At 41.1% G+C, this 12,746-nt stretch overlaps 1 protein-coding gene across 18 annotated transcripts in view; it reads left to right on the forward strand.

Annotated features, from left to right (window-relative positions):
• Positions 1-12,746, forward strand: part of LRCH3 (leucine rich repeats and calponin homology domain containing 3) — a 42,790-nt gene that overhangs the window by 16,742 nt on the left and 13,302 nt on the right. For 4 of the 18 annotated variants that reach the window (XM_015871758.2, XM_015871754.2, XM_015871760.2 and 1 more), the window contains exons 7-17: positions 26-119; positions 242-362; positions 2,405-2,553; positions 4,706-4,782; positions 6,336-6,428; positions 6,844-6,895; positions 7,052-7,192; positions 7,851-7,898; positions 8,992-9,045; positions 11,883-11,963; positions 12,673-12,744. In XM_015871758.2, coding sequence (XP_015727244.1) covers positions 26-119; positions 242-362; positions 2,405-2,553; positions 4,706-4,782; positions 6,336-6,428; positions 6,844-6,895; positions 7,052-7,192; positions 7,851-7,898; positions 8,992-9,045; positions 11,883-11,963; positions 12,673-12,744 — 982 coding nt within the window. The remainder of the gene's footprint in view (positions 1-25; positions 120-241; positions 363-2,404; positions 2,554-4,705; positions 4,783-6,335; positions 6,429-6,843; positions 6,896-7,051; positions 7,193-7,850; positions 7,899-8,991; positions 9,046-11,882; positions 11,964-12,672; positions 12,745-12,746) is intronic. The other 14 variants (XM_032446518.1, XM_032446519.1, XM_015871757.2 and 11 more) reach the window with 7 other exon arrangements.

Raw genomic sequence — 12,746 nt, forward strand, 5'->3', positions numbered from 1 at the left:
GTGTCTAAAACATTGTCTTTGACAGCCATGAGGAACTTTATTCCAGTCGTCCATATGGAGCACTTGATTCTGGCTTCAATAGCGTGGACAGTGGAGACAAAAGATGGTCAGGGAATGAAGTAAGTATTGCAAATTTGCATTTGTTGGGTGCCGTGTTGGATGGGAGAGAAAACTGATAAGTGTACATCAGGAGGCATATTCATTAGGTGACGTAAAATGCTTCTTCATTTGTTTTCTGAAGCCAACAGATGAGTTCTCAGACCTCCCTTTACGTGTGGCAGAAATCACTAAAGAGCAGAGACTGCGAAGAGAAAATCAGTACCAAGAAAACCGAGGGAGCACAGTTGTAACCAATGGTGGAGGTAAATGGCGATCTTTGGCTAACAGTATTTATTGTTGTTGTCATTATTAGAGTAAAACCATAAGGTTTTGCTGCTTGAGCTACTTGAGGGAGAAGTTACAGCAGCAGTGAATGGTCTGTGCTCTGTGTCCACTGCTTTCACAACAGGATGAGCTGTTTTGTCAGGGAATTCCTGATAAAGCAGGAATCAAGCAGTAGATGTGTCTTGCTCAAGAATCTTGAGTCTTAATCCAACCATGTGAGCCAGCTTAGAGGGACAGGTACTTATAAGCATGATCATGTTTTTAGGCCCCAGTTTGTTGTCCTGCAGTCTTAGAGTGGCACTTTTCCTTTTGTTCCATAGATGACAGTGCTTCTTGTGTTTCTTGATCTTCGCAGTCTTCATCCATTCTAACTGGCAGTAATCTGCTACCGCTGGCTTAGAGTTCAGTCCTCTTTTTGTTACTGTGACCAGTTTTAGCATTCTTCCACATCTGTTTTTTTAAGTCATTCCCTCTACTTTTCACTCACTACCACATATACTGATTAAGTTTTCTTCTGTTTTCCATTTCCCCTAAGGATTCCAGCTCATGTACCCTATCTGAGTCTTTTCCCAGTAGTTTTCATCTTCCTCATCCATCTCTTCTTTCCTCCTCTTTGTATTCAGCTTTGGCTACCTTGTTTTTTTAGTCTTGCAGTTAAATTCTGGCAAGAATTAGAAGAATTGAAAACATGATGTTAAGGGAAGCCGTGGGCAGCCTTAATAACAGGTAGTGCTGCCAGCTGCACCTCTGAGACTTAACTTGATTTTGCTCTTTGGGTTTCGTACACCAAGCATTTGAAATTCCTCATTAGTCTTTAAGGTGGAGCACTGTCAGTTCACATCAGGAGTACCGGAGGGGGGTACAAGTCTCAGTGTATAACTACCAGTGGCTCAGGAGATCCCTATTAGCTTTCTAACACTGCTGCTAATGTATTTCACCTTCTACTGTAATATTATTATTAACATTTAGTAATCAAGGCTGGAAAGAAGGTTGTTGTGGTGTATGGTGTGGCTTTTGTTGGGTATCTTCGAGTGTGGGATGGTTTTTTGTTTGGTGTTGGGTTTTTTTTTGTTGTTTCTTGTTGGCGGTGGGTTTTTTTTTGTTTATTTTAGGATTTGAAACTGAGATGAAGGTAAAATGAAGCCAAAATATATAGGAATGCTGTTCTGGATGGGTGTAGCAGCAGAGGAGGTGGCTTTGGCAGTAACAGTTGCTAGATTGTGTGGTGGGGCAAAGAGAGGTTTGTTTTAGGCAAGCAGGAAAGAGGCGGGGGAGTAGGAAAAGAATGTCTGAGTCTAGTGCAAGTTTGGGGAGAGTTAAAAGGGATAGGAGAGCTCTGGTGCTCAGAAAAGGAGCTTGTGCTTTCTTTGCATCCTCTGCACTGGATTTTTGACTAAACTAGTTTACTCAGTGTCATGACTCAGAATTCCTGGGCAGAATGCACATTCCATGTATGTCAAATAAGACTTCTGTGGTATTTTGTTTTCGAGGGTTTTGATGCTTTCTGTAGCATGTTCCATTATTTCCACTCACTGTTTTTTGTAATCATTGCATTTGCATCCAGATAACTTGGTCGTGCTCCTCTGCTTTGTTGTTGCAATAGTAAACATAGGAGAGCTATGTCATATCCGTCCTTATTTGTCTGAAGGAGATGAGTTAGAAACAAGATAAACTCATCATGTACACAGATGATTGCACAACCTGTTAGTTGGTAGATGCTTTTTAGCGTTGAGAAAGTTATATGGTTAATATTGGTTACTGTTGTAGTATCCATAGCCAACAGTTCAGAACTGTGTTTTGTTTCTCACTGCCTTCTGAAAATCATGAATTTTATTGTTACTTCAGAATCTGGTGTTTAGCAACATTAGTGGGCCAGGCAGGATCCAACACCTTTGAGTCTGAACTTCCCAGACGGAAGGAAGCCAGTAGGACCTCAGTTCCTGGCACTGTTCTTGTGTTGTTTATTCTCCTTCTTTTGGTCAGCTAATGATGGGTGTTTCCTTTGTGTGTGTATGTCAAGTGGAACACGATCTCGATCAGATCGACTATATTGATAGCTGTGCCACAGAAGAGGAGGAGGAAGAAGTGAGGCAACCCAAGTGCGTGGACTCAGACAGCCTCAGCTCACAATTCATGGCGTATATTGACCAGCGGCGAATCTCTAACGAGGTGATGCTTTTACTTTAATTAAATCAATATGCCACAGGAAAGCCTTTGTGTTTATATTCATGTTTCTTGTCCTCACAGGTTTTCTTATAGAAGGGGTTAAAAAAAAAAAAAGACATTAGTATGGCCTGGTCTGATGTGGGGGATCTGTCATGCTTTGTGGACAGTCAGGGCTGAAGTGTTAAGCTGCTCCTGAGTGCCCTTTGGGAGTTGTGGGATGAGTCCAAAGCAGCCACACTTCTCCTGCTGCGCTGTGGGTTTTTGCATGCCTTGTGCTTTAGGTTTGTGTGAAGTGAATGGTTTTCCAGTGGAAAACACAGAAGTTGACGCTTCTAAATGATAACTGGTGATACCTAAGATGTTGTTCACGTTTACCTGATGAATTACTTAAGGAATAAATGGTTTTTTTAAGGGAAAAAAGTGCTCATTGTCAGCTTAAAGTGTTACTACTTGAATTTTGCAGCTCCATTCATTTGGCAGTTCTTGTTGATTATAATGAAATTTGCTGCCATGTTTGGACTAACTTCAGTACTCGGACTCTTCAGAAAGCCCACTGTGAACTGCAAACAGTTTCTGTCTCTTTCAGTTTTGAGCGGGGCTCTGAGGTGTCACTGCAGGTTACAGACTTGGATACGTATACAGTCACCTGCCTGAACAGGAAACGTTGTACTTTGAGATCAATTTGGCATCCAACTGTTCTCAGTCAGCAAAAGCACACAGTTAAAAGAACAGTGGGTGAAATTATTGCTAGATGGGTTAGAAGGTTTACCAGCCAGCTTTTTGTTAATATCTGGGTACAGGCGTGAGTAGCTCTGGACTATTTTCTCCTCTCACAGCCACTCCACACACACACCAAAAAAAAAAGCCCAAAAAACAAAGAAGCCTCTTTGTTCTTTCCTCCCAGCAAGTCTAAACAGTATCTTTTTCTTTTTTGTTCTCAAGTGTCTTTCTGTTCAAGCTGGCATGTAAGACTTGCACTGGAATGCTGCATTTCAGACATCTCCATAACTGCCATCTAATTCCTGAGAATCACAATACGTGCACCTATTTACCCACAGCATGCAGGTGCAGAACTGGGCCAAAGTGGAAAACATCTCTGTTCCAACTGCAGCAGCCTCTGCTGTGAGTGCTGCGTACTGTTTGGATGGCAGACGTGGCAGAGTCTCCTCTGAAATCAAGCTCTAGCAGTGGGTTTTTAGCCCCATCATGTTTCTTTTTATGTTCTGTGAGTCTTAACTAGTGCCTACATCCACAGCTTCACAATTCAGCAGATTGTTATATGTGCTGCATAAGCAACCTGTCTGAGCAAATCTTGGGTGGTTGATGTGCTTACACATTATGCTGCAGTTCATACGTGTCCTTTCGGATCACTAAGTATTTTGAAGCAGAAAGGTAGTTATTTTGGGGGGAAATAAAAAGGTGTTCATGTAGGACACCACTGTTTTGTCCACTTTGTGTTACTGGTTGCTGTGTTAAACATCAATGGCACAAATATCCATTGGAGACACTTTCCCTTTGGAAGTTTCAAGTGCAATATCAAATGATGCCATTTGAAACATAGAAATGAGCAGAACTCAGCAAAGGCAGCTGGCAGCACAGTGCAAGGGCTTTTCACTTTTAAATAGCAGAAAGTGATCAACATCAGAACAGTTGTAGGTTCTAGATTCATAAAAATTAAGCTGTTTACAATTAGTCTAAAAAGATGACTGTTCTAAAACACTCTGCAAATTAGAAGGCTGACTGTATTGCAATATAGCAAGTGAGAGTTGACAAGTTAATCTTGATGTTTCCATTTTTCTGTGTTAGTGGGCATAAGAAAAAAGTTGAAAAATAACACCGGGAGCAACATGTCTCTGTTCCCAGTGAGATCCATGGCTTCATAGCTCAAATTAAGCTGTAGGTGTTCATCTCATGTACTCCTTTTTTATTCTCCTGTGACCTGCCATAGGGCATCATAAGAGAGAATCAGCTTTGTATTCTGTATATTGGGTTTACCTAGTTGGAAATAAACATCTCTGAGATGCGTTTTGTTGTTCTTTCTTGGATATGTTGAATGCTGCTTGTTGGAAGCATTGCTGTACAAAGAGATGCATTGACTTTTAATGTACATTATTGTGGATGGGTTGCTAACAGTCTCCTGTGTTGTTCTGCACAGAACTCACCAGCCAAACCTGCATCTACCAGAGAACTCCAGAAGGCTGAGGACACGAGACGGTATTTACAACAAAGCAGGTAAGAGAAGTGCTAACGCTGGTTTGTACAAAGTTCTGTGGTGAACCCAGAACTCCTCCACTAGATGATTTTCTGTTTTTTTTTAATGATGCTTTCTTTTGCTTCTCTGGGAACATTGTTGAAACATTGCAGTATTGTGTGGAATGAAAATGAATGTGAAGCAGTCAGCAGAAATCAGCTCAGCTGCACTAGGAATATTTTAAAGAGAGAGAAAGAACTGCAAGCTCTCAATGTGTCGTTATTTACACTGTCAATAAAGTGTGGTGATGTTTAAAAATGGTCTTCAAAGAGAACAAGAAATCAAGAGTAGTGTGTAAATGTTTCCAGAATCATGGCAGTGCTTTAACAGGGATCTTGAAATGTGCAGTCAGTGTGTAAATATAGGAGCTGTATTGATATAATGGGGGGGTAACTGCTTCAGCATATATGAGCATTCCTTACTCTGTAGAGCCTATAAGTAAATCATAAAATAATTTGGGGTGAATGTTAACATGTTTTCACAAAATGAAGCAAATGCTTTTGGTTTGAAAGGCTGATTTAGTTTTGGGTTTTTGATACTTTGTCCTGTTTGAACGTTTGTGGTCAACACAGAAATAATTACACAAACATGAAATTCCATCTGAAGACAACAAGGTGAGGATGCAAGTTAGCCAGGACTAAGCTGCTGTTTACATGTATAGATTGAATGATGAAGGAACTTCAGATTTATCCATTGTTAGCAAAATTTAACTTGAGAACAGCAGTGGATCTTCATGTGCAAGCTGTTCATTAAGGATACAAGGGAATTGGAACTTGCTTGTATTCTGTGCAGCTGAGCAAAATTCTTAACGAGGCAATGAAAACAATGCTGTTGTCCTCGGGATTATGGAAAAGCAGCCATATGACAATTGGCAGGTTTTTATGTATATAATTCTAAGCATATATTAGACCAGTACTTCATTTGTGCCATCCACAACCTGTAAACTGCTTCCACTGTAACTCATTGCAAATGCCTTGGCATGCAGCCCTTTTTCCTTTTTTTTTTTTTTTTTTTTTTGAAGCATGCTGGAGCCATTAAAACTCTTGAAGAGTTGGATGTAATGCAGGCTTCATCTTAAGAGCACTTACATCAGTTGACTCAGCTCAGTAAATACAATTGTTGCCCCTGGATGGGCTGTGGTGCATTTCTGATGCAGCAATGCTGAGTGCACTCTTCTCTGAGTGCACTTCCTGGCACTTAGTTGAACCCTGAATACTGCTCTTTCCAGAAACAGAAAGGCCTGTAATCTTCAGAATGTAATACTAAGAGAGATTCAAACTTCCTCTGTTTTGAAATTGTTCTGATATTTAAGGAAGTTACGTCCATTAAATAATGAACTGCATTAGTTGCAGCCACCTGACTTGGTATCACAACATTTCTTTAGCTGTCTTAAATCCCACCTTTGTGGTTGTCTGAAGCTCATTGTCTGGGCAGTTAATTTTACAAAACAGCTGTAATCTGGAGAAGGATTTGTCTGACAGTGGTGTTTATGCATCAGTGGCCAATCCCCCTTCCACCTGGTGTTTGCCTGCAGGGACACTGAATTAAGAAGACCTGAAACTCTAAATTTGATGCAGGACAGAGAGCATCACCAAGTACTAAGGAGTTATGTGGACAGAACAGAGAGGTAGGGAGAAGAAACGTATAGTTCCTACTAAATATTTTTAAATTGTTTTCTTTGCTAACCACAGAAACCAGTTGTTCCTCTATATGAAGATCATCTGGAGAGTTTCTGGACTGGTTACTTAATCAACTCCTGTAGAATGAGTATCAAGTACTGGATATCTCAGTGTAATAAGCCAAATGTACAAAGCCATTGACACATCTTGAGCTGTGGAAGCATTTTAATACAGTTAGGAGAAGAGGTAGCAATACCTGCACAGAGTCAATCAGGAAGTAATGAAGTTAAATCGTTATTGCAGCAGTTTAACGTCTTACTAAAAAAGAGTTAATAAGATACACGTCTATAACTGAAAACTCATGTATGATTTTATTTTTCAATTGAAGATTGAAAATATACTTTCTCTTTTTCCATTTGGCAGACCCCCAGCTGATTCACCTTACTTTCTCTCTCTATCAAGTCACCAGAGTCAGGTAACTCATTAAACTCTTCTGTCTTACCCTTCAGTCTAAGTCTGATGCAGAACCAAACTTAGGCTAGATGAAAGACAATGGACAGTTTCTCTGTAACCCATCTGTATTAACCTCTGTGGCTCTATATGTACAGCACAGTGCCCTGTTTTGTTCCAGGTGCCCAATGCAGATCCTGACTTGCACCGCAGGCACATAGAGCGTACCCGTAGGGAGGCACAGCTGGCAGCACTGCAGTACGAGGAGGAAAGGATGAGAACAAAGCAGATCCAGAGAGAAGCTGTTCTTGACTTTGTTAAGGTACCTTCCCTTTAGTCCTGAGTCCGTTCCAAACCTTTATCTTTCCTGATCATCTTAATGAGAATGAATTGCCGTGGTCATTAGCACTTGCATGCTGCACTCTTGGGCATGAGTGGTATTTTATAAAGCAAATGAAGAAGCAGCTTGGGTTTTAGCTGCCTATGAGTCTAGGCTTTTAATTAACACAACTATCTTAGTCCCCTGGCAATACTGTGCGGAAAATAGTTCTATTTTTTATTTTTTTTTTTAAATTATTAAAGAAAATCAGCTCAGTCTTTCAGTTAAAAACTTCACAAAATGCATCTTCATTGACAAGTCGTCTTCTATTTTTCTTCTGTTGCCTTTGTTATTCATGAGAACTTTGTTCTCAGCAATGGATTTCCTCCCTTGGGTTATATTTTGGGTCTATTACGCCTCTTTAAGATGCAAAAACAATTTGGGCTTTTTTGTTTTCATATAATAAAAAGGCTTTTCTCTAATAGTATCAGTGAAGTTTCAGCTCTGTGGAAACTTGGAATCAGCCTGGTGCGTGTTTTATTTAAAAACTATGACTATTTCTGTTTTAAAACACTTCTTATTTATACTGTATTGTTCATATTTTCATTCATATTTCTCTCTCGTGCTTTTAAATCGGTCTTTCCCATTTTCTTTCTCATAGCAAAAAGCATCTTTAAGTCCTCAGAAGCAAAGTCCTCTGGATAGCGAGGTAAGACTCCAAATAGAGCATTACTTTTAAATCTATCTCAGAAATCAGAGGTTTTCCTGATAGTGGAGAGCACTTCAGGACTGGGTTATAGAACAGCATTTCGCATTTAATCAGCCCTTGGTAGACACCCCAAGCACACATTTCCCCTTGTGGATCAGTTTAATATCTCCTCCTGTTTGTGCAGATTGCCTGTCTGTTTTGTTTTCTGGTATGTTTTCTATGTTCTATACAGAAAATAGATTTCACGTTCCATTTCAAGATGCTGCTTGGAAGCAATACAGTTCACTTTCTAATGGGAGTATTCAGACAAGTTTTTGTGGTGCAGTCATTTCTCATTCGTCGATCAGTTTCCTCCCATTTTCCTGTTTTATTGCCAGCTATCTCAGAGAGATCAGCTGTTTTTATTTGGAGGTCTTCTTGCTTATTCAAAACAAAACAAAAGAACTTGCTTTTAATATCATTTTATAGTCAAAGGCAATGAAAAGGGGACAAGAAACCACACAGAGCTCAGTCTTCTAAAATATACAGATCTGAGCCAGTGACATCTGCTCACTGTGTGCATCACGTTACGGTGTAATAAATGCTCTTCCACTGCTTGCCATCCCCTCTTAGATGGAGGAAATTAATTCACATGGCAGCATTAATCAGATCAAAACCTTTAACAGTGTAATGCAGGTAATTATCGCTTTCAAAGCGTTTTCACCTTATTTTTCACCTCTTTGAAAATTACCAAATCATGGGGTGTTTGAAATAGTTTTTGCTCTGTTTCTTGCTTTAATGCTCTTCTGTTCTGAATTTATTCTTTTAAGGGGTCCTTTGTTCTCCCATGGTAAAAACTGAATACATGGTTGTCCGTATGTGCTTGTGACAACACAGAGAGCAGAACAATTGATTCCTTAAGTGATAGGAATACCCTGTAATTCCTGGGTCAGGTGGCTGTATACTCCTATGCAGTTTTGGCTACTGTGTGGAACTGTAGCAGAAATGCCTCACAGCGCTATAAACAAGCCGCACGTGTTCCAAAATGTCTGTCTGTTCACAGCTGTGTCGTTCTGTTTGTTTCTGACGTTACTCCATCTCTCCCACCTCCCAGTGTCCCTTTCCATCCAGAAGGTCTCAGCATACTGATGATAGTGCCTTGTTAGTGGTAAGATCCTGCACGCAACAGCCTTTTTCTGTGGCAGATTCTGGAGCATAAAAATAATGACGTATTACAGTTGTCTCAGATTAGACCAATCCTTTCAGATCTAATCTAAATAGCATAAAACATGACCTGTTTTTAAAGAAGTGACTTATTTTGAGTATGTTGATAGTTGTACTATCAGTTCTTTCTTAATAATATAGTAATGTTTTCCTGCAAAATAATTGAAGCTCACCTTTTGCTAAGAGCAGAAGGGAATTACTGCTAATAAAGAACAACTTATTCCAAATTGACCTCAGGTCATTCTACATTGATTCGCCCTCTGTTTCGCTTGCCTCCTAATTGATGAGCTCTCCAGCATCAAATAAACAGCTGGATGCTCTGACTGCAGCCTCCCACCTGAGCTGTGTTTGCATCCTGCACTGAGTGCTCAGCGTGGTTTGGTGTCCTGGAACCTCAGTGCAGCAAAGGGAAAATATTGCTGTACACAGAAGTGCTAAAAGTCTGAGCTGTTCCTCATTCTCTGCTGTTGTTTAGCAATGAAGATGTCTTTCTTACCTATTTTGAACGCTAGCAAAAAGGAAAACTTTAACATGCTTCATGTTTTATGCTATTTCTTTTTTAATGGCATCTTAGTGATGTAGCGTAATTAAAGACTATAATTAATGCCACAATCCTCATCTGTAGAAGAATACACTTGATTTGCCTGCCATTGCATGACTGCATGCCTGGGATTTATGTTCTTAGCTCATGTGCATCCCCATCACCTGCCTAAATCCTCTATAGGCAGTGCTGTCAGAATACATCTCTTCTGAACGTGTTGATTGGTCTCCACTGTCTCTTCATTCAAATGTGTTGGTGTTCCTGCTGTCTCATGCCCAGCGCTGTGAGGGGGCAGAGGGCTCCTCGTGAAAGGAGTGTGTTGTGATCATCGTGCATGTGCCTGTTTACAGAAATCACAGTCAGCCAATCTAAATACAGAAGCACATTCATATGCTGTAAGAACCACGAGAGCAGTCGTGGGTTTTGTAAAGCAAAATGTTGATATTCTGCTGCCAGTGAATTCATCTTTAGGATGTATTGCGAAGATGATGCGTTTTAAGGACCATTTTTATTTGTTAGTGGCATCCCATGGTTTGGATTGTACTGAATTCTAGGTTGTATACTTGGGATTTTTAGCAGTCAGTTTGCTGAGCTTCCATCCACGGTGGCTTTTTCTGTTCCTTCATCCACATTAAATCTCTGCACAAAAGAGGGATTGGGGGAAAAAAGTGGCCGGGCTGACAGGGAAAGTTGGAACCATATTTGAAAGTAGTAGTTTGTGTATTACATTTTCTTTGGATTTCTTAACCTTTTCTCAGCAGCCCTAAACTCTGCATTCAATACATTGTGGGGTCAGTGATGAAACACTGGTTTGCTCAAGTATGGAAGTACAAGTTGCAGATCTGTGCTGCAGTGGAAGTGCACGCTGTGTCTAATGATGACAGATGCCAGGACAGCTGCTTGTAGTGACTGTTGTAACTGGAACTTGTAGCTCGGGGCAGCTCATGAATTTGCAGCAGTTCTTTTTATGTCACTTATGTATCTTGGATGGCAGAAACTTGTTTAGCAGCAAGGAATCGCCCCCCGGATTGCTTGAAAAACAGAAAAATTCTTAAAAGCCAAATTTGAGTTGAGATTTTCCTCTTAAAACCTCATCACATTTCTTTTGCTGCTCCTGCCTGTTGCCGTTTAACACGAATTGAAATGCATTTGTGTTGCACAGTTTGCTCTGGTTGTTCCTTTCCATTGGTAGGTGCTTTCAAAGGCAGTCTGTTTCAGCTCACAAAAAGGCTTTCTATGCCTTCCATGGGCATTTACAGTTTGCTTGCTTGTTCCTTCTACATCCTTGTGATTCGATGCGAAGTGGAGTTTGGCCATAGGACTTGAGTGTGTGTTGTGGTGGATTTCACTGTGTTGGTTTATAACTGAGCCTTTGCGGAAGGAATACAGTCCCTGGCCTCTCTGAGAAAGCCTACAGTGTAACTCAGTCTTGTATTACTCAAATCCCATTTGCCATTCTCGCTACAGTACTCTCATTGCAGTTGGGGGTGCTTGTTAATACAGCATCAAGGCTTCAGTCCTGGGGTAATGATTTCAATCTTGACTGCTTTTGAATCTCATCTTTCCCCAGATAGCTTTTTCTCCCTTCTACTACTGTACGTTACAAGGTGAGTCAGTGGGAGACAGGTACAAAAGGTACCACTATTGTTCACACAAACTGCTTCTCAGTTTGTCACAAAGCCTGTGAAATACCCAGTGGCACCAGGCAGCTGCTGTGACCTTGTTGTGCAACACTCATGTCACTGCTGCTGTGGGCTGCCTCATGGTCTGAAATGTGACCTGGGACCATCATCACAGTTAATACTGGTATCTCTGAGACATTGTGCGTTCAGCCTTTTGGGCACCAGGAAGCTACAAGTAATAACAGCGTGAGTAAAGGAAGCACGACTTGGATTATGCTTACTTGTGCCCTGGAGGTTTCTCTCAGGCAGTTGCCATCCATTTGTATGCTCAGACAACTGACAATCAATTTGTTGTAAAGCAGCCTTATTTTTAGTTAGCGTGGAGTCACAGCTGGGCTCTGTTTTGGCATTCCCTCTATCTAAAGTTGTTTCTGGCTGGGGACGTTTCTCTAACTTCATTGCTAGACCTAGAAATGAAGAGCAGCGTGTGCAGTAGTGTGTAAGTCTGAATTGCAGCACCCTGATTCTTCTTATATTGCAACTGCCTTCTCTTACAGTTATTCTTTGCCTCACTTCTTCCTCTCTTCCCTCCCTTTCTTTCCTCGCTGTCCCTGACAGAATGGCTTTGAGCCTCTCTTTGTGTTTGAGATTGACAATAACACCAATACCATTAAGAGAAGGCCAGGGACTCGCAAACAGGTGAAGAGCATGCACTGTGTTGCTGTTGTGCTTCTCTTACCCTCTGTGTGCTGTGTTCCCCCCTTTGCCCAGTGCTGGGTTTGTGGATCGTGACTGCTGCCTGTTGGTCTGTGTCAAGGTTGTCTTGCTCATGTTGTACAGGTATAAAGTTGCATTGCTGTCACAGACCGCCACCACTTGCTTTATTTTGCTTTTTGCTATATTAGCTGATGTTACATTTGCTGAAATAATGTTTTGTAAAGCAAGCAAACAAAAACAGCAAAAAAAAGTTAGCTCTGCACTGCTGCAGAGGAGGCTGTTCTGAGGATCAGCTGCTGCCTGTGTGTGGCATGAAGGTGTCTGTGTAAGGTTTGCCCTGTTTGTAACATCTCCTTCCATGTGTAATTCACAAAGACCAGCATTAGGTACTGGTGGCAGAACAAACGTGTGTCCTTTAGCTTTGCTTCTGATGCCACTTTGTGCTGTGTAAAAAAGGAAAGTTTCACCTGCCAAACTCATTAGCCAGAAAGTTCAGGAGGACAGGAAAGCTTTAACCTTAGTTTGAAAAGTAAATACCTGTTGTGTCTGTCCTTTGCTTTTTAAGTGTTTCTGAGCACGTAACCATGATCACCTCCTCCATCCTGACTTGGCTACTCAGTTCTACCTGTGTGTGTGCCCTACCAGCTGCTTGCTAACACTGCTGCTGCCTTCTCTTTCTTTCTGCATTCAGTCCCTCTCAGGGTTGAATCAAGACAGCTGTGCTACTGCCCTGCCTAACACCTCTGCCCTCAGTCCTGCCAAGGT

This window comes from Coturnix japonica, chromosome 9, assembly GCF_001577835.2.
Source record: "Coturnix japonica isolate 7356 chromosome 9, Coturnix japonica 2.1, whole genome shotgun sequence".
Taxonomy (NCBI): Eukaryota; Metazoa; Chordata; class Aves; order Galliformes; family Phasianidae; genus Coturnix; species Coturnix japonica.